Here is a 27,643-nt window from a genome sequence, read left to right as displayed (position 1 = left end):
TACCAGCGAATTTGGGACAAAATAAACATGTCAGTTACTACACAAATTCAATTGTTTTCAACAACTTTAAACCAATTAGGTAATATCTCAATTTCGATCGAAAGAAAATATAAAAAATAAAAAATAATAATAAAAAATTTTAAATTTTATATTTTAGTTCAAATTTTAAAAATTTATAATTTTACAAATTTATAAATTAAAAATAGAATAATCAACAATTTTTTAAAATTCATTAAAAGCATCTTTTAATTTATTAGCATCTAAAAAATTATTATAAAATTTTTTATGTTTAAAAAAAATCATATAAAGTACAGCCTTTAAAATAGTATAAAAATTCAAACTTTAAAATTTTCAAAATTTGACGTAATAATTACCGCCAGCAAAACATTTGTTGTACACTTAATTTCACTATTTATATGATAATTTTGTTGATATAATATTTTAATTATTTTTTAAATTATATATTATATAAATTTAGATTGAAATTTTTATTTTATTTTATTGCGAATAATATCTGTTATTTTTAATTTTAAAAAATTTATGTTATAATTGATATGTTACCTTAAAAAGTTATACATAGTTTTTTTAAAAGTAAAAGATTTTCGGTTATTTAACTGCTAATGAATTAAATAATAATTTTTAATAAATTTAAAAAAATTGTTAATTATTTTGTTTTAAATTTATAAAAATACATATTTTTTAAAATATAAATTAAAACACAAAATTTAAATTTTTTATTATTTTATTTTTTAATATTTTATTTGAATATAAATTGATGGTTTCAGTGGCTAAGAGAAGGGGGGGTTGAATCTTAACCCCTTTTTTCGGTGCTAACACTTGCTGACCTTCAGAAGAGACTTTTCTGTTTTTGCTCGTCACTGGACACGAGCAACTTTGTTTTGTCTCGTCCCTTGCCACGAGACTTTTTGTTTTGTCTCGTCACTTGGCACGAGATAATTCTGGCTTTTGCTCCTGTGTAGTAGAAAACAGAAATGGAGTAGAAAGAAGAGAAGAAGATTGCACCCAGATATATCCTGGTTCGGCTGCTAAGTGCAGTGCAGCCTACATCCAGTCTCCATCACAAACATGATGGAATTTCACTATAATCAATCTGATTACAACTTGTAAAGTGCTAACCCAACTTACAAGGGGATTCTCACAGAATCATGATACACAACATAGATGAACAAAGGACCTCTAAGACATCTATGGCTTTTTCTTTTAATTTTGCACTCTCTGCCTTTTTTCGCTCTATGGCTTTTTCATTACAAACCTCACTGTTTGCCTTTTTCCATGAGACTCAAGACATGACAAAATTAAACAGAAAAATTACAAAACAGAATACATTGAAGGAGAAGAAAAAACTGTTAGCTCAGGTAGCTCTGAGAACTCTGTGCCTTGCACTCTCAAATCTTACTCCTTGCTTCAAACAGTGGTTGTTCCCCCTTTTTAAAGAAGGGAAAGCCTCCACACTTGAAGCCAAAACCGAACTAACTTCTTCCTCCTTCAACAAACATAGAACCGGTTCGGCCACTCAGAGAGAGAAGAGATAACCATGCATTAACCAACATGCAATTACCTCTAGTCCTTTCTTGATCATCACCCTTCATCAATCCGGGCTCTCCATCCTTGGCTTCTTCTCCAAGATGGATTTTTGGCCCTTGATGCCTCATGATGATAATGACTTCATCTGCTTCAATCTCTGCCTTCAACCATCACTTCGCCACTCTAGCTACTCCCTGTGGTGGTTGAGCAGAATCAAAGACAAGCCATGCTTCAAGAATCTCCTCTAGCTGGCCGAATCTTCTTCTTCCATTTTTGAGCATGAAAGGCTCAAGATAGCCTCACCAAATCTAACCATATTTGGTGAATATCTTAGCCACAGCTCACTTTTCTTTTTCGTGCCATCATCATGATGGTCTTGTAGCTTGTTCTCCCTTCCTTTCGGTAGCTTACATTTGCTTCCATGGCTGCCAATATTTTCTGTGCAATAACCGAAGAGAGAAAGAGATGAGAGAGAGAAGAAAGAATCTGAAGTAAAGCTATTTCAAAGTGATTGAACTAATTAATTGAAAATAGCTTGCTTTTACTTCCCTTAGTTGGCGTGTAGCAATAATGCCAATAGTCAAATCAATCTTCTCTCACTTGCTTATGTTTTCAATGCATTAAATTAAATTTGAATTCCATCCAAAGTGAGGAATGGAATCCGTTGGAAGCATTGAACCATTTTTCTTTGCTTCTTGGGTTCGGTCAAAGCATGGAAACATTCATCAAAATTGAATTTGGGCCTTGTGACATTATAATCAAAGCTGGCCCATTTGTATAACATTTGCTTTCCTGATAAAATTGATTTCGGATCAAGCATGGAAAGCACACAAGAAAGCATTTGTTTGGGTTTGCAACAATTTATTCTGGCCCAATTATAACTAGCTTTAATTACAAACATAAAGCTGAACCAATAATGCAACAGTTGGGCTTTGTTAATTTTCATTTGTTTCAGCCCAGCACAAAATCTGCACAACAAAATTATTAATTAGGCAAATATAAATTAAGATCAAATTAATAATTTTGTAATTAAACATTTTAATAATGTTTGTTCATCATCAAAATTAAATAAGAGTTTTCCAAACTCATCATAAATAAAAAGTATTTTTGTTGATATTTATGTTTAATTTAAAAGTAAAAAATGTTAATATCTTGCTGAAAATAATAGAAGTTGTGTAGAGTAGCATCTGTCCCAAATTTGTTGACAGTGCTAATGAAATTTTTTTGCTTACACCAACTGCGAAAATAAGAAATAATACATAAAATGATAAATAGTAGTATTTTTGTATAAAATACTAAATATATAATTTTTATTTTAAAAAAACAACTCGTCAAACGAAATAAATAAGGGGTTAAAGATAGAAAAAGACCTAGAAATATCATTTATAAGGTGGTCAAATGATATTTACATGTAAACAATTTTTCTGTAAATATAATATATGATAGAGTTTAATGATATTGTTTGATCCATGTAGTCGATCCTACCTAATAGAACAGGATTTTATTATTGTTGTTAAAAAAAACTCGTTGTAATTATGGTTTATTAAGTTTTAATTCTTCTACATGGTTCCACCACTTACTATAATGTTGGACCAGTGGTGATTTTTTTATTTTGATTTTATGTTATGTTTTTAATGTACTTTTAACTCACTCCCTCTGCTCCATGGACCATGGTTGTGCATCAGCAAGTTCACAGCATCCCTAACTTTGTCATCTGTTTATTTGAGAACAAATGGGATATTCTGCACATGTGTATGTTACCAAAATAGGTTTATTAATTACTTTTCACTAAGGTGCGTCAATATTATAGGGTTTTTTCCCTTGATTTTAAAGTTGGGCCACCTCGTCTAATTTATTTAATCAAAGACGCTAACATTAATTTCCCTTTTAACATTATCAGACTATGAGCTTATCAATGACATCTGATTTTCACTTCATATTTAAGAACCTTTTAATTTTTGACTTTTTTTTCCCAATAAATAAAAGAAGAATTTTGTTATTGACTTCCTATTTAATGCATAACTTTAAAACAAGAATTTATATAATAATTTTTTAAATATAAAATAATTTATTTAAAAATTATTATTAATAAAAATTTTTATATTTTAATTTTTTTTTCAAAAGAATTTATTTAAGAAATTTAGCCAAATTAGTTCTAAATATACCATTAAAAAAATTTAATATTATTTATACATTAAAAACGTAAAAAAATTTATTTATACAATAAATAATATTAAAATATTTTTTATAGTATATTTAATCTATACCCTTAAAATATACGATAGCAAAATTCATAAAAAATTATATATTTAACATTTTATATAAAAATACAACTATTTATTATTTTACATATTATTTCTTATTTTTGCAGCCAATGTAAGCAAAATTGAAATTGTATATTTTCTGCCCTACTTTTACAATCAACTGATAACAAAACTAAAAAAAAATTCAGTATAATTTTGCTGGCACTGATAACGAATTTAGAACACAACGGCTAATATACACAGTTTTTACTATTTTCAAAGCTCATTGACATTTAATGTTAATAGAGAATAAATATTTAAATAATTAATTTTAAAATATAAATATGAATAAAAAAATATTTTACTTGAATATAAATAAAATATAAAAAATAAAAATTAATAAAAATAAAAATAAAAATTTTGTTTTAATTTAAATTTTGAAAAATTTGCTATTTCACAAATTTATAAATTTAAAATAGCACGATTAACGATTTTTAAAAATTGATTAAAAATTATCCTTTAATTTATTAGTATCTAAAAAATTATTATCGAGACTTTTAATATTAAAAAAAATTATTATATAAAGTATATTTAATCATCTAAGGATGGCCGAAGAACTTTAATTTGGATTTTTTAGAATTTGAGATAATAAGTACCGCCATCAAAATATTTGTTTATGCATTTTATTTTACAAATTAAATAATAATTTGATTGATATATTATTTTAACTCGTACTAGTTTAAAGGACTATATTTTTTAATATTAATGATCTTGGTAATAATTTTTTATGTGTTAATGAATCAAAAAGATTTTTTTTAATTTTAAGAAATTATTAATTATTCTATTTTAAATTTATAAATTTATAAAAATTCAGAATTTAAACTAAAATATAAAATTTGAATTTCTATTCTTATATTAGAAGTATTCAATTTATAATTAATTAATTGTGTTTTTAACTATAGTAATTAAGAACAATGAATATGATGTAATGTACTCGGCTTCGGTAGTTAACAAAACAGTGACTTATTTTTTATTTGACCACATATCAAAAAATTTGTCAAGAAAGCAACAAATGTTACTTGTATTTTTTCTATCAATTCGATCTCTAGCAAAATGTGCATCGCAATAATAACCCACTAATTTAAAGGAATCAGTTTTCAGATACCATAAATTATAATTAGTAGTACCCGATACATATCTAATGATTCTCTTTACTGCTGAAAGATGAGAATTTTTAGACTTTGATTAGAATCTTAAGCACACTCTAACACTTTGAATTATGTCAGGCCTTGAAAATGTAAGATACATTAAGTAACCAATCCTTCATGTATATCTAGTCTCATCTACATCTCTTGCATACTCATCTTTGTCTAGCTTGATGCTTGGATACATAAATTTTTTTATAAATTTTGCACATTCCAACCCAAACTTTTTGACAAGTTCCTTGGCATACTTCTATTGATAAACAAAGATGTCATCAACAGTTTGCTTAATTTGCAAGTATGGAAAAAAAGTGAACTCTCCTATCATCTCTCATATAAAATTCATTAGTCATAAACTTAGTGTAAAATCTGCACATAAATCTTCATTAGTAGAACAAAAAATGATATCATCAACATAAACTTGCACAAAAATAAAATAATTATTGAAATGTTTAATAAATAAAATAGTGTCAATAGCTCCTCTTTAAAATTTTTTTTTTAAATAAAAATGAGTTAAACCTCTCGTACTAAATTTTAAGAGTTTGTCTCAAATTGTATAAGGCTTTATCAAGTTTAAAAACATAATTTAAAAAAAAAATTGTTTTCAAAATTAGGAGTTAAGCCATGTAGATTTCTTTATCTATTATTGCATTTAGAAAAGCACATTTTACATCTATTTAAAATAATTTAAAATTACAATGAATTGCATAGACTAAGAACAATCTCATAACTTTTATACAAACTACAAGAATAAAAGATGCATCAAAATCAATTTGCTTTTCTTGATCATATCCTTAATTATTATATAACTTCTTTGTATTAAGTCCTATGATTCTCTACTATATGTACATTGATTCATTCATTATTCAACATTATATTATATCAAAGATCAAGTTAAAGAACAATGTTATTAGTAACGATGCTGTGTTTATTAGAGAGTGTAGCGAATGTCCTCACTGCAAGTCAGAAGAGAGTAACATATGTGACCTTTTTAGGATCAACACTGACAAGAGTGTCATGATGATCTATGATCAAGAATCAAGATTCTCCATCAAGAGAAAATCAATTTATCATTTTGTTGGGACTTCAACATTCTGTGAATACACTGTGGTTCATGCTGGATGTGTTACAAAGATCAACCCTTAAGCACCACTTGATAAAGTTTGTGTTCTCAGCTATGGAATCTGCATAGGTTTGCAACATCATCCTAAATTAATATATTTCTTCACGTTTTGTTTATTGGTGATTCTATTATCTGACAATAATTTAGTTTTTACTTTTATGTTTGTAGGTCTTGGTGCCACTATCAATGTTGCAAAATCAAAACATAGTTTTTCTATTGCTGTTTTTGGACTCAGAACTGTTGGTCTTGTTGTATGTTATCCTCTACTTTTCTTTACATTGCATTTTTTATAGCTATGGATCAAGGACATTAGTGAGTAGTGACTCTTGTTCTTTTTTAAATTCAAATTTTTGGTTGCTGAAGGAGCAAGGATTTCTGGTGTATCAAGAATTATTCGGGTTGATTTAGTTTTCAGCCAATTTTAATTGAGGTTTATACGAGTTTCAAATATTCGTGATACGAGTAGTTTAAGTTTTATTTAAAAGATATTAGTTTATGTTTTTTGAATAATTTAATTTAGTTTGATATATTTTGATTTTATTGATTTAATTACTAATTTGGGCCTTATGTTTGTGGGTTTTGGATTTTTTATATTTTAACCTAATAAGAGGTTATAAATACCTTATAAACTAGTGTAGAGGTAATACATAATGATTTAGAAGTTTAAATTTTTTTTTTTTGGTTTTGTGATGAAACTATGGCATTGACAAGATAAGTTGAAGAATAATGATTATCTTTTTACTCAATTTCAATCTATTATTTTTGTTTCTATTTTAATTTGAATGTATCTTTTTTTATTCAATTTAAATTCTTATCATCTTGTTTATCTTTTTTCTTTATCATTTGAGATTAAAATTCAGATATTAGATTAATTTTTATTAATCTATATTTGTTCTCCTTTTATATATAAAAAAAAGAGAGTCTAGTGTCTATATCATCTCTTTTTTATGGTTCTTGTGTTCATGTTTTCGTTTGCGTTTCATTATTGTTTAGTCATTATTGTTAATTTTATTCTTTAAAAAAAAATAAAAAACATACGGTGCAAAAAAAAAGACATAAAAAAATATAAAAAAAAAGAAAGAAAAAAATAGTATCTTTGTAATTATTATCTTTTTCATATACTATTTTTTTACCTATAAGATTCGAGGATGAATTTTTGTTGAAGAGGAAAAAAATATGATATATGTTTTAAATGTTCGTGATATGAAGAGTTTAAGTGTTATTTAGAAGATATTAAGTTATATTTTTAGAATATTTTAAATTAATTTGATGCATTTTGATTTTATTTATTTAATTACTAGATTGGGTGTTATGTTTGTGGGTTTAAGGTTTTCTATATTTTAACTTAATAAGAGGTTATAAATACTTCATAAACTAGTGTAGTCGTAATATTGAATGATTTAGAGGTTTGAAATTTCCTTTTTGGTTTGGTGATGAAATCATACATAGTGTGGACAATTGAGATTCAGAAGTTTCTCTTTTGTTGCATCGGAAAATTGAATAGAAGATTGAGAAGATCATTGGATTTAATTCGCAAACTATAGCGTTGACAAGTCAGGTTAAAGAGTCTTTTTTTTGTTGAGTCAAAAAATTAAATAAAAAATAAAATAATTCTCTTTATACTCAATTTTAATATATTCTTTTTTCTATTTTAATTTTAATGTATAATTTTTTATTCATCTTTTTTATTTTTTTTCTTTTATGACATTCTCTCTGAATCAAATGTAGTAGATTTTTTTTTGGTGACAGATGATTAAGCATATAGTATATTGAACAAGTTTTTCAAATCTACTATACAAATAGTATTTACTTACTAATGTTATTTTTTCATTTTAGGCTAAAAAGTTTGGGGTTAATAAATTTGTGAACCGAAAATATCATAATAAACATGTATAAGAGATTAGTTCATTCTAATTTTTTTAATAATTATTTATACTTTTACGAAAGAAAGACTAAAATGTTAATGTTGCTCAACACGTAATTGCTAAAATTATCAATAAAAATGTAGATCGTTCTGATGAATGCTCTAGCAGAATCCAAAATATAATCTCTGTATTTGAATGTATCTATAGTGTAATTGAATCAAAACTTGTTCTTTTTTTTAATTCGTTGCTGTAATGTTGTTATGATAAGTTATTTATTAAGGCTAATTCTTCCTTGTCTTTAATTTTGGTGTCGAAATTGCCAAAGTTGTTTTTTTAGTAAGTTTTTAATATTAAAAAATTATTTATTTTTATATTTTTTAATTTAAATATTAATTTTTATCTCTTTTTAGTAAGTTAGACAAGTGTATATAGGCACCACAGTATACACCATTTATTAATACTAAAACTTAAATATTCTCTTCCTTTTTAGGCTTGGGGTGTTGCTGTTTTTCTTGCTGTACCAAGCAAATATGATGCTTTTGAAACTCATCCTATGAACTTCTTGAATGAGAGGACTCAAGGGTACCTTCTATGGTAACTACAAACTCCGAATCAATCTTCCTAAAGTTGTGAAAAAGTACATGAAAGGGATTAGCTTTGTATGCTAAACTCTTCATTGCAGTGGATATCCTTCTTCAGCGATAATCGAGTAGCTAATTAAGCAGAAATATTTGATAACTAACATAAATTAATCAAAAATAGACAAAATTTATTTTATTTAATATTTATTAATTATAAATAAATATTAAATAAAATAAATTTTGGTTATTTTTTTTATCTTTTTGAGTTCTTACTTCTTAGCATTACCAAATTAGGCAACATGTTGGTGAGGACTTTTAATCAAGGTTGTAAAAATCGGACCGGTTATTGAACCGGTCAAATGACTGGTTCAATAGTTTAATAGTTCAACTGGAGTTCAACTGATTTAATTAAAATATACAATCAAATTATAAAAGAAATCAATATGTAATAACAAATTAACAATAAACTGAGTTTTCTTAATAGTTAACCAAACATTTGTTCCTTTCATAAGACCATCTTAATCTTAGATTCATTGAACAATACATTGCCATGGCAATTGATTGTTATAGCTTCCATATGCAGCAATCATAAGAAGGGAAAACCATTAAACAAAAGATGTCCCTGTCTCCAGTAGAACCGTATCAAATATTATCACAATTATCGTTTCTTTTAATCAACAGAGGCAGTAAGAATTAAAAAACAAATATATACAGTAGCAGAAACTCGAATTCAGTACTTCCACATATCAATAAAACCTCAACAACAAGAAGAAATAAGAGATCAGAGCTCAATTTTGTTAGATGATGAAGAAACAGAGGAAGAAGAATTTAATCTAATCGCAGATCCAATTGCGATACCAACTCGCAAAGTTAACACAACAACATGCAAGCAAAAGGATATGGCGATTGCGGTGAGGAACATGCAGCTGCAATGGCGCCTGGCAAAAAGAGGCAGATGAAGGAGGAGATTGAGGGTGCTCCACCACCATCTCCAATCTTCAGTGGTGATGTCGCTAACGATGCTAGTAGCAGCGTCACGGTCGACGCATCTGCAGAAGGGAAAGGGAAGGCAGTTGCAGTGATGGAGATGATGAACGCGACTCCACTAGATCTGATCTGCGACACCAGTGGTGCAGTGCTCCGAAAATCGAGATGAGCAAACGGCAGCTACATCGTTGCAGAGAGGAAACAAGCGGACTTCTCTGGCGCGTAGGATTATGGAACCTATCTGGGAGAAGATCGCAGAAGAAGATGAGGCTGGTGTGGTGGAACTTGGAAGAGAAATTAGTGCTGAGGTGTGGTGGCTGGTGAATGAGGGAATTGAGTCTCGCTATTTGCATAAGGGGTAGGATAATTGGGTTACCGGGTCAGCTTGTAAGTGGGTTGGGCTTGGTGTTTTTTTTTTTTTTTTTTGATCCATTGTAAAAAACCGTTAAAAATCCGGCCGATTTAACCGGTTTTTTTATCGATTTTTTGCAGACTAATTTTTGGGATCAATCGGATCGGCCTAATAACCGATTCCCTGTTAACCCGGTTGAATCGGCCAATCCGATCCGGTTTTTAGAATCATGTTTTAATGGCTTTTTCCAATTTTAATAGTGTTCAGTTTTTGTGTTTGATTGGGTCTTGGACTTAGACCTGTCTAGCCGAACATCTGACAAAACAAATCTAATTGCCTAGTTGCTAATTCACATTGATTTACCCAATCTAGTCGCATATTAGTTCAATATTTTGTTTGAATAAATATTAATGGTTCAAATCTCGCCGTAGTAACAAATTTTAAAAAATAGAATTTTAATTTATAATAAATTAGCCTTTAGCTTATTAAACTAAAATATATTATAAGAAAAAAGATAAAAATAACACAATATGACAAACTAATTCTATAATAATTTAGTATTAACTTTTATATAATATAAATTGGTTTATATATCTTCTAATTAATTTCAAAAAAGCATAGCGCTTTTTGAAATATCAGACAATTATTGTTATATAAAACAATACTATGAAAGTTTCATTTCTGATCTTTAGCTTCCTGTGCACCAAGTGGGTCCAAATCTCATTTGATCAAGTGTTTTGTGACTTTTGTCCACTTACAGAGATAAGTGATCAATTTATTTTTTCGAGAAATGCTATTTGTACACTAAATTAGCCACTAAAATCAGTCACCAATATATTTGTGTATAAATATATATGTGGTTTAATTTATTTTTAAAGTGTATTTATGTTCCAACATATATTTTATACTAGTGGCTGATTTTGGTATACACATAGCATAACTCTTATTTCTTTTATATTAATGACACTTCCTTGTTGAAAATCCAACTAAATTTGACACTATGCGTCTCTGTTTTATCTGCTCTCTCAGCAGCTCGTTCTTGGAACCTTCTAATCTTGGGTGCTAGACCACACACAAAATCCTGTGCACGTCTTCCTTCAGAAGTTAAATCCTGTATCTTCTCTAATTTCCACCTGTCGATCAAAAACTCCAAAATGTCAGCATAATCAGCGACTGTGTAGACACCAAGTCGTTGTGCCACTCTAGCGAAGTGATTAAAGAGGCGTGGATCCTTCCCATCCTGCATCAAGTGTGCTGGCATTGTGATTCCTTTGCGCATCATGTTTGATATTGCCACCACTGTCTCTGTAGGATCCACTTCTAGAAGCTTCTCAACGATCTTTGTGTATGCATTCTCGTGACGCTTTTCATCGGCAGCAATGGTGCCACATATTCGCGCAAGCACTGGATCGCCGTTTTCCTTAGCAAGCCGAGCCGTGTTGCCGTGTGAAATAAAAGTAGCCCGCTCTTGAAATGATGTGTACACAAATCCCATATATGGATTCTTGTCTACATCGCATTCCTACACCAAAATAATAAATTTGAGATTAATTTTGAAGTAATGTAAAAATTTTAGAGAAATGTTAGATCAATAAATTAATTTTGTAACTAAGTTTAATTAAAAATTTTTTCTTATGTTTTTCTTCCTTTTTTTTAACTTAAATTTTTAGTTATCAATCTTTAAACTAATAGATGGAGTTAATTGAATTTGATTATTAAAATAATTTAGTCACTAGCATTATCGAAAGTCTTAAGATGATGATGTAATGAGTACGTGTGCACTAGCTAATAAGCGGATAAAAAAGAACAATTTTTACAATAAAAATAGCTGTATTTATATTTTTTTTAGAACAATACTAGGGGCCAGTAACATTTGTGATTAGTAGCCATCAACTAACCATTAATGATGATTTGATGGTGTGAGATTGGTGTGGGATTTCATCCAATAATTCATCTTTCTCTGCTAGTTACATGTTGGTCAAAATGCAATAAAATTGCTAGCCCCCTAGACTTTTCCTTTTTTTATAATAAATTACCACTTCTATCCATAGATTTACAATCTATAAAAAAGTAGTAATTTACTATAAAAAAATTATAAATTACCACTCACAAACTTATTAGTATAAAATCAATTTTTTTTAAATAAATTTTTCAACGTTTTGAATTTTTATGAACAAATAGTAATTTATATTTTTTTAATTAAAAAAATTAAAAATCAAAACTTTGGAGAAGACAAATTTGAACATATTCCGATAGCATCTCATCACCAAATATAAGGTGGGGAATATTCCGTATCAAAGAATACCGTACCATGGCAAAAATCATTAGTATTGTTTTAGCTAAGATTCTCAAAACTAAACCAATAATCGAATTAATAAAACTAAAAATTGAATGTTTAAATATTTAACGGAAATTAAATTAGATATAAAAATATAAAATAATATATTTATATTAACTGAACCAATTTTCTATTTTTAATTGGTTCGATTTTCAAAATAATGATTTTAATCTTTACAAAGAGAGTTTTTCTTTTTACCCACAAAAAATATTATTTAGGAGCTAAATCTTTCTCTTAATTTGTTTAAATTTATGTCTTATTGGCAAATAAAATTTGAGATTCACATCATAGAATGAATCATTTAATTTTTACACTTCCATATTGTGAATAGATATTTGTTGATTTAATAAACAAGACAATTAGTATTAGCATTGGCCCATATATAAAAAAGGTGAAAATTCAGGTGCAGTTGACTTCACGTGAAGTTGATAGATAAGAGCCGTTAGATGGTTTGATTGATTTGATTAAATTTTTATCTTACGACTCTCGGCTATCAACTTCACATGTAGTCGACTCCACCTGAGTTTTCACCATATAAAAATCTAGGGAGCCACTCAGATAAAGACGCCTAAAACCTCTTTTTTTAAAGATATTTTTTAATAATTAAAATTTAATATATATAATCGATTAAATTATGTTATTTTTGTAAAAATTAGATCAGATAAATTGATTTGGTCAAAAAATTAGTAAATTAAATATTGAATTAGTCTAAATTAATATTTTTTTATAAAAAATGCCTACAATAACTTTATTATAAAAAATAATTAATATATATATATATACTTTAAATTTTGAGAATCCTAAATTCTAACTCTATAACGAGACAGAGAGAAGGTAAGGGTTAGGATTTTGATAACCCTAAATTCTAACTTTAAATTTTAGTCATTTTTTATAATAGAAATATTGTAGTTATTTTTATAAAAAATATTAATTTAAATCGGTTTAAGGAGTAGTTTACTAATTTTTTTGGCCAAATCAATTTATCTGATCTAATTTTAATAAAAATAACACGATTTAATCAATTATATATATTAAATTTTAATTATTAAAAAATATTTAAAAAAAAACGTTTTAAGCGTCTTTGTCTAAATGGCTTCCAAAAATTTATCTTTGAAAAAAACCTATTAAATAGCAGCAAGAAAATGCATCTTACCATGCCAGCTGCAATCAAGTAATGGATGGTCCTCTCAATCATACGCATATCAACTCGTCCTGAAAGGTACAAATAAGTTCGGAGCAAGTCTCCATGCCTATTCTCTTCTGCGGTCCAAGCCCGAGACCACACTGCCCATGGGCTTGTGCTTGAGCCCGTCTTATCCGCAACGCCATCGAGCTGGTTGAGCCTTGTTTGATAAGTGGGCAAAGCTTCCTCCGTGATCATATCACCCACCAGAACCACAAAATAATCGTCTGGAAGTTCAGCTGTCCGATCTCTTAGAGCCCTCAACTAAGTATTTTGAATCAATATATATCATGAGTTAGTATTAAATAATATCATTATATCAATAAACCGTGTCAATTTAAGTAAAGTTATACCATTATAATTTTTTGTTTTGTAAACTTGATGTATATATGAAATTCAATAACAAAACATAGATAATATCCAACTCTTAATACAAAATTGCGATATCACCTTATCGTTGAAGTCCTCGTCCGGCAGGGAGGAGTCCGGTAAAAAATCAACAGGCTGCCAGCTTTGCTCAACGGGCTTGACAAGTGGCAAGATGCACTTTGAAACCCAACCCTCAAGTGACTTGAAAACTTCAATCTTCTCTGGTGGGATTGCGTATGTTTCAGGGGTTCTTATTAGTGTTGAAGAAGGTGCATTTGGAAGTGTAGGTTTACGTGCATGTGGCTTGGAGACTTTGGATTGTCTGTGATGGAAACCATTATGGTTCCATGCAAGTGATACCATCTTGGCTGTGAACGTCGACATTGCTTGCAAGTTGCAATAGCATTGTCTTCATACATGGTTATATATAGTACTCGGGGGTAATATATATTATTGTTTCTCTTTCATAATTTTCGAAAAAAATTAGAAATATTCTAAAATTTAATTTATTTTAAGAATTTAATTTTAATAGAACGTTAATATAAAATAATTTTATATGTATATTCAATCACGTATCACATCAATAAAAAAAATTTACTGTACAATTTGAATTGATTTTAAAAAAATTAATATAATCCGATAAAAAAATATATAATTTATTGCAATTTGAATTATATCGATTTGATTTTATTTTACTTTTAATCCGATCTAATACCATCCAAACTATTGGGTTTGGATTGGTTGGGGTTTATTAGGTTTTTAAGAAAATTTTAAGCTTTTATTATTAAAAAATAGAAAACAATTTTAAGTTAGTAAAATAAATAAATAAATTTTATTTTATATTCATAAAAAGTTTTCTAAATAATAATAATGACTAAAATAATAATATATAACAAATTAAATATATTATATATAAAATTTAAATTTAATAATAAAATAATTATATTATATTATATTTTACAATTTAGATTAGATTAATTTGGTATTGAGAAATACATTTAAAATTCGATCCAAATTTTGCTGAAGTTAAAATTTAGAATTTAATCTAATTTAAATAAGTGCAATTTTAATGAGAACCAGTTTTTAATTTTAATTTGATTAGATAAACAACCTTATTTGAATTGATTTGAATTTGAAAAATACCTCTATAACTATATATATATATATATATATATATAAATTCAAATAATTAATCATTTGTTTTGGTGAGTTTCTAAAATAATCTTTTATTTTAGTATTTTTTAAAAAATCTTTTGAATAAGCAAAAGTTATTTGATGTTATGTCTATCTCATATAAAAATATACCTTTTATCTATTAATTAATTTAATTACAATAATGTAAAAATATTTATTTATTTATTTATTATTATATTAAAACTTTTTTTTTAAAATAAAAAATATTTTAAAAATATGATAATTTTATCTTTTATAAAAAGATACTTTTTATTATTTTCTAGTATTTTTACTCTAACTTAAAAAAAATTGTCAAACACATTAAAATTTAGAAAAATCTTTTAAAAATAGATTTCTTTTTCTTCTCGCTTAATAACATCTAAACAAGCATTATTTATTTAATTGCAAAGTCTAATTATTACTGTATTCATGGCATACAAAACTTTTTCAACTAAATCAGTTGCTACAAGTTAAACCATTCAATAAATATTACATAAGTTTAAATAAAAGAATATACTTTTTTTTTCTATCTCAACCACCTTTGGAAAAAAAAAACTAATAATTTCATTATATTTTGAGAACTACGTTTTAAGGTTTCATTTTGATAACTTACTAGTTTGCTAGTGTTACGAAGTTCATTATCAATTTATCACTACTAAAGTGCTTGTTGGTCTGTTTTTAAAATTTTAATATAACATAATAATCATAAAAAGAATAATTATAATTTAGTATTCAAAAGAATACGTAAGAAGTTTAACTTGAAAGAATCAAGTTTGACCTCTCATAATAATCATTTTGAAATTATTTCTACAAAACTGTGAGGCAAAAATGAGAGTCAAACAGAAAAAAATGTGAGGGAGAACAAAATTCAAATCAAACTATTTTCAATATATATAGGTATAAATTTTTTTTTGGTGGGTTAATTCATTTATTTGTTTATAGTTTTTATATTAGATCAAATTTAATAAGTAAATTATTGTTGTTTGTTAAGTTTAATAAAATAAGTTTTTACTTAATATATAACTCAGTAAAGCAATTTATATTTCATTATGAAACAAATAGAATATAATAATAATGGAGACATATATATATATATATATATTAATTTTTCCTAAAGTTTGACTTGCCCTCTCACCCATGCATGTGGGTTTTTCTTCCCTGCATGCTTTTCTTTATGTATCAATTGTTAACAAAAGTTAGGCATCAATCCTTCTGTCAGCGATTTAAAAGTTAGAGGATTTTTTGGTGGTTTATCTTATTTAAAAGTTACACCTGCTTAGTTGCTTATGAAAACTATATCAATGCCCCGATGCAAGTTAAAAAAAAAAAATGAAAGTATATCAATGAATGACATTGCAACCCAATTAATCGTGCCTAACTTTTGGAAGAAATGTGTTAAAGTAATAAATTGCCATTAATTTAACCTACTGCTGGCATATATTTCATTAACGACATTTTTTCTAGGAATCAATCTATCTATTTAATTTTAATTTATTTAATTTTAATTTTTTTAATTTTAATTTTAATCCTATACAATCTAAGAATCGAATTCTTGACCTTTTAGATCTAGTACTCTAATATCATGTCATGATACCACTCATCCTAAAAATTTCAACTGATAGAAAAAAGATAACACTAATGGTTATATCTCTAATACTCCATAAACTTCCATTGTACACATGATATGAATATTCCATTGGCTCCTCATAGTTTCCCTTTCTAATTTCTACCTTTGTTTTTCTTTCCTTCTCTATTATGTCTTTTCCAAGTTCCAACCTATCTCAACTATTGATTACACGTTTTTGTTTATCTCTTCTCTTGGTCCAAAAGAACAGCTGCATTTAATGTTTCCACTTCCTGATTTCATTATTTACGACTATTATTCAAACTAGTGTGTTGTCCGCGCGGGTCTTGTACCACAAGACTATTTGAATGTGAATCTGAGTATTGTTGTCGGCTGCTTACACAACTTATTGATGGCCGAAAACGAAGCAGGAAGTAGCATGCGAATATATTAATATAGTCGTTCAAGTTAGAATAGGAATAGAAAAAATATATAAAAAAAAATTGTGTAAAGTATTCTTTATTTGGATATATTTGAGTTGTGAGTTCGAAATAAATATTTCGTATATAAAATATAAAATTAATTTTTATCACATATGCTACTAATATATTCTATTCTGCACAGACACTGACACGGATATGAGTAGGGGTGTTTAAAACTGATCCAGACCGAACTAAACTGACCAACCGAACTGAAGAAATAAAAAACTAAACAAACCAAAAATCGAAAAACAAAAAAAACATGTTTTGCAGATTTTTTGCGATTTGGTTCGATTTTCGATTCTGACTGTAAAAACCTCAACCGAATCGAACCGAACCGGTGAGGTTAAAAATCCTAAAACAACCACACCCAACCCCCACCCCCAATTCCCCATTCAACGTGACCGTTCCCCCTTATCCCAATCGGAAGTGAAACCTGGCGATCTCCTCTCACAATTGCGCTCTCCCCTCAAGTCCTCACAGTTTGCACTGTTCCTCCCTTGAAAGTGAAACCCCATTCTTGAGTCTCAAGGCCGGCGGTGAACTCACGTTGCAGCACCTCCCAGCGCTGCGAGAGACCCTTCTTCCCAAAGCTGCTGAACCTCTTCGCGGACAGAGCACCACGAAGACCCAGCCTCAGCACCACCCTCGCACCCAGGCATAACAGTCTAGCAGAGCACCCACTGACCCGGCAGAGCACCCACTGACCCCAGGCGTAGCAGTGTTTCTGGCCACCCAGGCGCCCACAACATAGCACTTGTCAATCTCCCACCCACAACACAGCAGCCACCGGTTGATCCTCTTCCAGTGCTCTTCCTCCTTCTCATCCACTTGACTTCAGGTTTGATTTTCTCTCCTTCTATGTATCTAAAACTAATTAGACATATTGGGTTTATAGTTATGAAATAGTTAGGGTTTGATTTTGTTAATTATAATTTCTGTGATTCTGAGTTGTTGGATTTGTTTAGGATTTTGTTATTTTCTTCTTAATAACTCTGATTCTGTACTTCTGAGTTATTGGTATTAAATTTGCTTGTTTTGCTTAGTTTAAATTCTGTGATTCTCTGATTCTGTGATTCTGATTCTGTGATTATGTGATTCTGAATTGATTTTTGATTTTCTGCACTTATTTTGCTTGTTTTGAAATTTTGTTAATAATACTGATGAGTTACTGTCCTTGTTTACTGATTTTGTTAACTTTAGTTGTTTGTTTTGAGTTGATTTTGTGATTTAATTTATTAATAATTCTGATTCTGTGATTCTGAGCTGTTGGGTTTAATTTATTTTTGCTTGTTTTGAGTTGATTTTGTGATTTATTTGTATTTAATTTCTGCTCAATCTATTTGTTCATTGCTGTTGATTGTTGTTTATTATTTGTTCATTGTTGCTGATTGTTGTTCATTGTTCATTGTTGCTGAATGCTAATAATTTTATTTTGTTGTGTTTCTACTTCTGTTTTTTAATTATTTGTTTATTGTTGTTGATTCCTAGTATTTGTTGTTCATTATCTAGTATTGGTCTTTGGCAGGATATAAAATGAGAAGTTGGAATCAATATAATTGATGAAGAAAAGGTGCAATTGTCTAAGGTAATCGGTCTTTCTACACATGTCTGGGTTGCGGCTTTTAGTTTCAAGAGAACTAGGTGGGCACAATGTATTTATGTATTGCTTGCATTTTTTTACATAATGCAATGACACTTCTGTAATATACCTTTAGATGTGTTATTTTCTTTATGAACTAGAATTTTATTGTTTGTAATATACCTTTAGATGTGTTATTTTCTTACATAATGCAATGACACTTCTGGTAGTCTTGTGTTATTTTGTGTCATTTAATAGAGTTAGTTCATTTGTTTTACTACATCTTAGGAATTTCTTGACATGTTTGTGAAATTGTAATTCTGAGTTTTATTTATTTTAATTTCTTTTGTCGTTGAATTTCATTGAATCAATACTTTTGTTAGTTATTACATATTTGTGTTATATGATTTTGATGTTATAATTTTGTGAAATAGATGGCAGGCTTTTCTTTGAATTGATTGAAAAAACCGAACAAATCAAACCAAACCGAACCACAGTTTAATTAAATTATTGGATCAGATGACTTTTCTCTAAAAAACCGAACAAAACTGCACCGCAAACATCCTTAAATATGAGACATGACACGACACGGTAATGAGCGAAAACTAGAGTTTATGGATACCGATAAGTGTATCGGATCATTCAAGTAATACCACAGTGAGTGAATATCGTTCCCACAAGGATTAAAAACTAAGCATGCAATATCGAATTAAATTACTAATTAAATCAATAGAACCTGAACTGAGAATTGTTGTGACTTATTGAAAACTTAAAAGGCTTGAAACTTGAAGTTGAATGTTTCGGGCAGTGTTGTTGAATTGGAGAATATCAATAGTAGTGGATGTTTAGAACTTCGGAGATGTTTATGTCCTTAGAAAAATTAACTTTGTTAACTTAGTTTTACAGATTACAAATCTCTGTTTACGATGAATCTAAAGTAATTGATTTTTGATGTCTTGGCTCTTCGGTCTCTCTTTAATAACCAACCACCAATGTTTTGATCCATTGATTAATTAAAGAGGTTAAATTCGAAAATTCGATTCAATTTTTCAAAGAGAAAACATAATTTTCAAGAATTGCCGTAATCCGGATTATATGTCACATATTCAAAATTAGGGTAATAAAAAATTATGTATTGTTGCACGCTTACAAAATCTCTTACGTCTAGTTGATTTAAAAAGCTATGTAAAAGAGTTTTCAAGTACAATTTGAAAAACTATTCTGTCAAATAAGTTATAGACCTAGAACAGGATTAACACATCTGTCGATGCTACTAATTCTTTATTGATGAAGAATGAAATATTCAATCATAAATAGATTAATGCAAAGTTTTAAAATAAAAAAAATTTAGATTAATAAACCATCAAAATATGAACAGAGCTCTTAATCTTTTGACAAAAGTTTAATGACTCATGGAAAATTGAAAAACAAAACAAAAGAAAGAAAGAATAAGAGAGATATATGAGGCATCCGAAGATCCTTCCCTCACAGCTTGTTTCTTTTTGTGAGTTGTCTCACTTATTTAAACTTTAGATTTCCTAACGATTCAAATTTAAATTCAAAACTAAATCTTATCTTAATTAGAAGTAATTAAGAGAATTTTCTAATTCAACTAGAAACAGAATAAAAAATAGAATAAAGTAAAATTCAAATTTAATCAAATACAAATATTCTTCAATCTTCGTAATGGAATCAAATTATATTTTTACTGGTGTGTAATGAACTTCTCTAGCATGGCATTTTGTTGAGGAAATCGGGCTTTGGCGTGTAAGGCTGAGCAGTGGTGTTACACACCACCTTTACTGTTGATCAAGGCGTGGCACACCTTCCCACGGCATGCATGTCCTTTGCTGAAGTTTCTTATTGGGCATGGCACACACTGCATAACGTGGCACGCTTTTTTGCTGAAAACAGGTTCGTGCATACGCATGAGAGATGTGTACGCATGACGTGAATTTCTCTTCTACTGTGTGCGTGGCACGCATTCCTAATTTGTGGCACGTCCTGCACAGTGTGGAACGCTTCAATTTGATGCGATTAACTTGTGCGTACGCATGGAAAATACGTACGCATGATCAAGAACTTTTTAATATCCATGCGTACACAAAACACTTTGCTCATTTGAGAAGCTTTGTTATGTTATTCTTTTGATCCTTTTTCATTGCTACTTGATTTTTTATCTTTAAACCCGGTATTATCCTTAAAAATACTTTAAAAATATTTAGTAGGAACTAATAATCTAAATTAATGAGATTACCAGAAGATTATGTTCTTAAATTTAAGAAAACAAAAGGAATATAAAAACAAAATAAAAACTACTAAAGATGCGGACGCATCATACAGGATACGCAAGCACCCGAATTTAAAATATAAATTAATTTTTTAATTATTTTTAATGTTTTTTTTATGATATAGTGTATTTAAAATATTTTTTATTTAAATACGTAATAATATATACTATTTCTAAACTCATTTCAAAAATATATATTAAGAATAAAACTGGACACATTGACACGTAATGATATTTAAATATATTTAAGCGTATTCGAAAAAAAGTTTCTTGTTTTTTATTAAAACACAAAAAGACATGCATGTCGAAGAATGTTAAAAAATATCATGTTTAAAATATATTTAACCCACGGATACAATAAATCAAAAAAATATCTGTGCTTCATAGCTAATATTTTTTGCCGTTAAAGATGGCAAGCATTTATTAATTAAATTTATAAATATCTATATACTTACATATATCAATATAGTTTTTGTTTCTTTTAAAGTGTTTTATAAATATAGGTATTATTAATATATGGATTTTTATACTTATTGTTGAGTGTATATAGTATAATTACTTAATTTATTATTTCAAAATTTTTAAAGTAATTCAAATTGTACATATACATAACTGAATTATATATTTAATAATATTTCTATAACTAATACAGGATTATAACTATTAACACAGATTTAAGTGATATTGTATTTAAAATAACTTTTAAAGCCACCTACCTAATAAGTTATCCATATTAAATATTGAGGTGGCAACATTTACTAATAACACACCCACCTATCTTTCTCATTCTTGTGTTCATTGTTGAGGTAAGATAATTAAGCCACCTACTGCTTCCATCAATTAAGTCTTTTGTAAAGAGGTATTTATATTTTATTTTTAAAAGCATAAGTTTTTTATTTTATGTGTGATAAATTAAAAAAATTATGTGTTTATATTTATAATTTTTAAAAGATAAATATATTTTTAAAAATATTTAAGATAGAATTTTTAAAGATAATTTATACTTATCAAAATTAAAAAATCTAATATAATTTTATATATTAATTAATATTTAAATTTAATTTTTATATTTTTTTTATAGACAATAAGACATAAAATCCAAAAAGAGAAAACTAAACAGAAACTATCTTAAAAAATACAATTCCAATGAAGTCTGCATCAAAGTTTAAAGAAATACACGAAAGAATAGAAAAGAAAAGGTGACATTCCGGCTGAAGTTCATATCCTTGCAAAGCCAATTTATTTGTATAAGCATTTGCTTTTCGAAACTCATGATAGATGTTTCAATTACTTAGCCTATTGTAGCGATCTTTAATAGTCAAAACTAATGCTCTTGTAAAGTGTAACTCGATGGTTTTTGAAGGTAAAGACTAACTACTAATTTAGAATCCACTTCCATACAAATATTCATGTATCCAAAGTTTAGGGCTAAATAAACCCAACAAAATACCCCAAAATTCTACTAGAGTCACTGCACAGCTCCCTAGATTTGCACTATAGCATGCCAAGAACTTTCCTTCATGGTCTCTTATATATACCTGATGATGACGGATAATTTATACGTTTTTTGGCATTGTTTTTAAATAATTTTTAATATGTTTTAGTCACTTTTTATTATATTTTCCTTAGTTTTTATACAAAAATCATATTTCTGGACTTTACTATGAGTTTGTGTGTCTTTCTGTAATTTCAGGTATTTTTTGGCTGAAATTGAGGGATCTGAGCAAAAGTCTGATTCAGAGGCCGAGAAAGGACTGCAGATGCTGTTGGATTCTGACCCTCATGCACTCGAAGTGGATTTTCTAGAGTTAAAGAAGCCCAATTGGTGCGCTCGTAATTGCGTTAGAAAGTAGACATCTTGGGCTTTCCAGCAATGTATAATAGTCCATACTTTTTCCGACATTTGATGGCCCAAACTGGCGTTTAGACGTCAGCCAAAGACCCTTTTCTGGCGTAAAACGCCAGAACTGGCACCAAAACTGGAGTAAAATGCCAGAACTGGCACCCAAGCTGGCGTTTAACTCCAGAAAAGGTCTATGCACGTGTAAAGCTCAATGCTCAGCCCAAGCACACACCAAGTGGGCTTCGGAAGTGGATTTCTTCACTATCTGCACTTAGTTACTTATTTTCTGTAATCTCTAGTAACTAGTTTAGTATAAATAGCACTTTTTCTATTGTATTCGGATTTGATCTTTTATCTTTTGATCACTTTTGTGTGACTTTTCATATTTGGGGAGGCTGGCCATTCGGCCATGCCTAGACCTCTTGTCTCTTATGTATTTTCTACGGTAGAGTTTCTATACCTCATATATTAAGGTGCGGAGCTCTGCTATTCTTCATGAGTTAATGCAAGTACTATTGTTTCACTTTCAATTCACGCTTACTTCTTCTCCAAGATATACTCTCGTACTTAATTCAGTTAAGTCAGAATGAAAGGGTGACTCGTAACAATTACCCACTATCTTTGTTACTCGCTTAGCCAAGATCCGCGTGCCTGACAACTACAAGCGGTCTACATGATGTTCAACGTAATCATTGGACGATAGCCGGAGTATATTCTCTTGGGTCTCTAATCCACGGACCGAGTCCATGAGATTAGAACCTTTGAGGTATAGGCTAGAACCAATTGGCAGCATTCTTGATATCCGGAAAATCTAAACTTTATCTGTGGTATTCTGAGTAGGATCTGGGATGGGATAACTGTGACGAGGTTCAAACTCACGATTGTTGGGCACAGTGACAGTGTGCAAAAGGATAGAGAGATCCTATTCCGACACAAGTGAGAACCGACAGATGATTAGCCGTGCGGTCGCTGTGCCTGGTATTTTTCATCCGAGATGAGAAATCCGACAGTTGATTAGCCGTACAGAAACCGTAGCCTGGACCATTTTCACTGAGAGGACGGATGGTAGCCATTGACAAGGTGATCCACCAACATACAACTTTCCATGGAAGGGAGCACGCATGATTGGATGAAGACAATAGGAAAGTAGAGGTTCAAAAGCAACAAAGCATCTCCAAACGCTTATCTGAAACTCCCACCAATGAATTACATAAGTATCTTTATTTTAATTTACGTTTTATTTATCTTTTAATTATCAAAATCCATAACCAATTGAATCCACTTGACTAAGATTTACAAGATGACCATAACTTGCTTCAAGCCGGCAATTTCCATAGGATCGACCCTTACTCACGTAAGGTTTATTACTTGGACGAGCCAGTGCACTTGCTGGTTATTAGTTGTAACGGAGTTGTGAAAAATGTGAATCACAATTCCGTACACTAATACCACTGCAAGCTGCCTGACCGTCCTTTGTAACAGAGTCATCAGAATTCAGCTTAATGAAAGGAGGGTTTAGGGGGATCCATCAAATTTGCTTTTCAGCAAAGCATCCAACTCTTTTTCTTACCTGAGTTATCTCATCATGCGTTGAGTTATACTCTTTAGCTAAGTGCACCGCCAAATCATGGATCTTACCTTCATCTACTGCATTGTCTCCCTCAAAAACATGTTTGTTACGACAATACAAAGAGAGCATAGGGTGCAAGCAAACAACAAGGGCCAAGTAATGCCTTGGTACTGGGATTGAGTAACAACTAGGGAAAGAGAGATTGGTTAAAGAACGTACCAGAACTCAATGAAGTATCCATACTCTTCCACGTATTATTTGTGACTCTACAGTCATGAAAGAAGTGGAGCAAAGACTTTGAAAAAGAACACAAATTGGGCAAGTATCATCTTGGGTCATGTGCCTACGGACTCGAACCTCATTTGTTTAAAGGGCTTCATTAGCAACTAGCCAAAGAAAGGTGTATAGCATTTGGGGGCTTCAACTTTCCAAATTCTGAAAAACAAATCAGCCTTAGAGTCCTTAGGGGATTTAAGTAAATGAAGAATGCTGACTTTATGCTAAATCTATCATTAGAATTAAGAAGCCACACTACCTGATCATCCCCTAAGTTTCCTTCAAGAGCCTTCAAGAATGAGAAAACAGTGACCCAATCCTTTCCTAAAACCTCTGCAATTTTACCTAAATCCCAATTGCCACTTGTTGCATATTCACTGACCATGTCATTTAACATATCCTTCAATATATCTGATTAAGCAAAGTCTTCAAGTTTATTTATGTCGGATCCAATGATCTTTCTAAAACCAAGAGCTATTACCATCACCGGTCCGCCATACCAAATTCTTTTTAAATTTGGGCCATACTTGCTAATGTGAAATTTGACAAAATCACAACTCGACAAGTACATCGAATCATATTAAGTAATAACATGGGAGTGGGTTATTGTTCCCATGAGGATTAACGGACTAATCACGCAAGAGTTAATCAATTGTTCTAACTAGATAATTACAATTTAGGGTTTCAGTAACATCAAATAGCAAAAATAGAAGATTCAATGAAAACAATTTATAAACTGTTGAGAGAAGAATATGAATGGAATGCTAAGGTTTCAAAGATGTTTAAAACTTCAAGAAAAATATTTTTTACTATCTACCTTGACCATACAAAGATTTATCTTACGGCGAACTCTAATTAACCGAACTCCAATCCCTTGGTAATCCGAGTTTCTTAACTTAACAAAATGTCAATCCTTTGATCAATTAATTACGCAAAGAGGTTAAGCACGCGTACTGATTCACAAGCCACACAATTCTATCTTAAGATTTAAACCTAATTGCTTCAATATCACTTATCCAGCTAAGTTCAAAACTTTCAGAAATCGAGAGAAAAGGTTTTCAAGTTTAATTCTATCAAACAATCTTTTTCAAAAAGTTTATAAAATTCAATTCAGATTTAAACTATTTCCCAATAAACTCAAACCCTTGAGATGAAGAACGAAAATTAAATTCTTAAGAAAACATTAATGCATAGTTTAAGAATAGACAAGTAAGAACATTAATCCATGGTCATAAATAGAGTTCCTAACCTTAATAAAAGGAGATTAGTTGCTCATGATCAAAAGAAAATCTAGAATTATGAATTGTCCAAACTGCTGAAGAAGAAGCTCGCATATATATGTGACTCCTTGTCTTTTTATACTAACCCTAAAACAAATTCAAAATTCAAAACTAATTCAAAAAAAAAAAAACTCAATCAAATCAAATATCGTTAATTAAGTTTTTTCCTAGAGTTTTTCCTTCAAGATAAGCTTTTTGATCTCCTCCACAATTGACAATTAATGCTTGACTTCATAGGCTTATGTTAAGTCTTGAATTAATCACTTAAGCGTTTGAAGAATTAGATACTTGGTGAGTGAATTAAGGCATCTGGGAGTGGCCCATTTGGTGCGTGGAATGCACCCTTTCATGCGTACAATGCATGGCCTACACTTGAGAATGTTGGCCTCTGTTTCATACTTCACGTTGCACGAATGGATACCCACGTCGCATGCATAGCCTGTTTTTGTGCAATTGCTCTCTGTTTGATGCTTCACGTTGCACGCATCCTTATGCCCTTCATCCCAACAATCCCAGAACCTTTTTCTTTCTGAATTTTCCAATGCTTTAGCTTGAGCCACTCCAAGCCCTTTGGTGTATCTTGGTTTGTTCGGATCCTAATTCGTCATAGCCCTCTTATTCTTGTATTCCTTGACTCCATGCCTCCAATCTTTTACCGTTTAAATAATAATGATCTTGTAATTTCTCATATTTGAAATGAATCTAAGTATTAGGTAGACCATCTCTTTTAAGATAGAAATCTGTTGAGAGGAGTTTAGCAACATCCAGAGCTACCTTAACTCTTAAGAAAGTTCTCATCAGTTTAGTATCTCTCCATGAATTCTCTACCTCTAAAACTAATTTTATCATGTCTCCTATAATTTTTTATGTATCTCTTTCTATTAACTCTAAAGGCACCCCATGAATCTGTACCAAAAAATTCATAAAATTATGCTTAACTTCAAATATTGATTGGCTCTTCATATATTCTTGTAGGTTTAGCAAATATCCTGTAATTCTTTAAAGCCTACCGTTTTAGCACCTGCTTACCTTTTTTCTTATTCTTGAAATATATCAAAAGCATATTTTTTTCGATTTATGAGATAGCTAATTCCGCAGGGTAACCTATATCCTCAAAACAACATTGCTGCATGCTTTCAAATTTAATTCTTTCATAGTTATGAGTTTTTCAATGAGATTCAAGAAGTCTTTTTTAAAGTCATGTTGTACATGCTCTTTTATTCTAATTGTTTTACCTTCTATTGACTCTGTATTCTCAATTCCTCTCACTTTCATATATGATATTGCTCTTGATTTGCACAGAGTAATATTGTTGCTGATAGTGTGTGGTTACAAGTTGATGTGTGTTAGTGAATCTCTCTGATGGAGAAACTCCTTAATATGGAGAAGAACTAGAGGTTTCTACTGTTGACTCTTTTGTAATGAGAGAGAGGGAAAGGGAGACGAAGGAGGAGAGAATATTGATGGTGGTGTCAAGTATAAGAATTAGAATTTCAATTTAATTTTTAAAATTTTTTGATATTATAATTTTAAATAAATCAATTGACTTTACAAAATTTATATTAGATCTGACGATTTTATAATTTAAATTTTATTAAAATTTTATATTTTATATATATAATATTTTTTTAATTTCACCTAAAATTTCGATTTTTTCTATCATATCAAGTGAATAAAGACTTATCATATTGAAATTTCTAATATTGTTTTGAAACTAAATCCTGTAATTTAAGATTTTTGTTTTTAATTTTTGTCTTTGTCAATTAAGGCCCACACAAAAAAATGGATATTTGGCCTT

General features: G+C 29.5%; 1 protein-coding gene and 1 pseudogene across 1 annotated transcript; one reads left to right on the top strand and one right to left on the bottom strand.

Moving 5' to 3' along the window:
* Positions 1 to 5,833: 5,833 nt before the first annotated feature.
* LOC112762031 (alcohol dehydrogenase 1-like) lies at positions 5,834 to 8,646 on the top strand (annotated as a pseudogene).
* A 2,089-nt stretch (positions 8,647 to 10,735) lies between these two features.
* Positions 10,736 to 14,180, bottom strand: LOC112762015 (stearoyl-[acyl-carrier-protein] 9-desaturase 6, chloroplastic-like). The gene is made up of 3 exons (XM_025808219.2): positions 13,870 to 14,180; positions 13,390 to 13,683; positions 10,736 to 11,420 (listed from the first exon to the last, which is right to left on the bottom strand). The coding sequence occupies exons 1-3, from the start codon at positions 14,170 to 14,172 to the stop codon at positions 10,851 to 10,853; spliced, it is 1,167 nt and encodes a 388-aa protein (XP_025664004.1). The 5' UTR covers positions 14,173 to 14,180; the 3' UTR covers positions 10,736 to 10,850.
* Between the last annotated feature and the right edge of the window lie 13,463 nt (positions 14,181 to 27,643).

The sequence above is a fragment of the Arachis hypogaea genome, chromosome 2 (assembly GCF_003086295.3).
Source record: "Arachis hypogaea cultivar Tifrunner chromosome 2, arahy.Tifrunner.gnm2.J5K5, whole genome shotgun sequence".
NCBI lineage: Eukaryota > Viridiplantae > Streptophyta > Magnoliopsida > Fabales > Fabaceae > Arachis > Arachis hypogaea.
The sequence above is the reverse complement of the archived record's forward strand: the minus strand, read 5'-3'. Positions and strand labels throughout refer to the sequence as shown.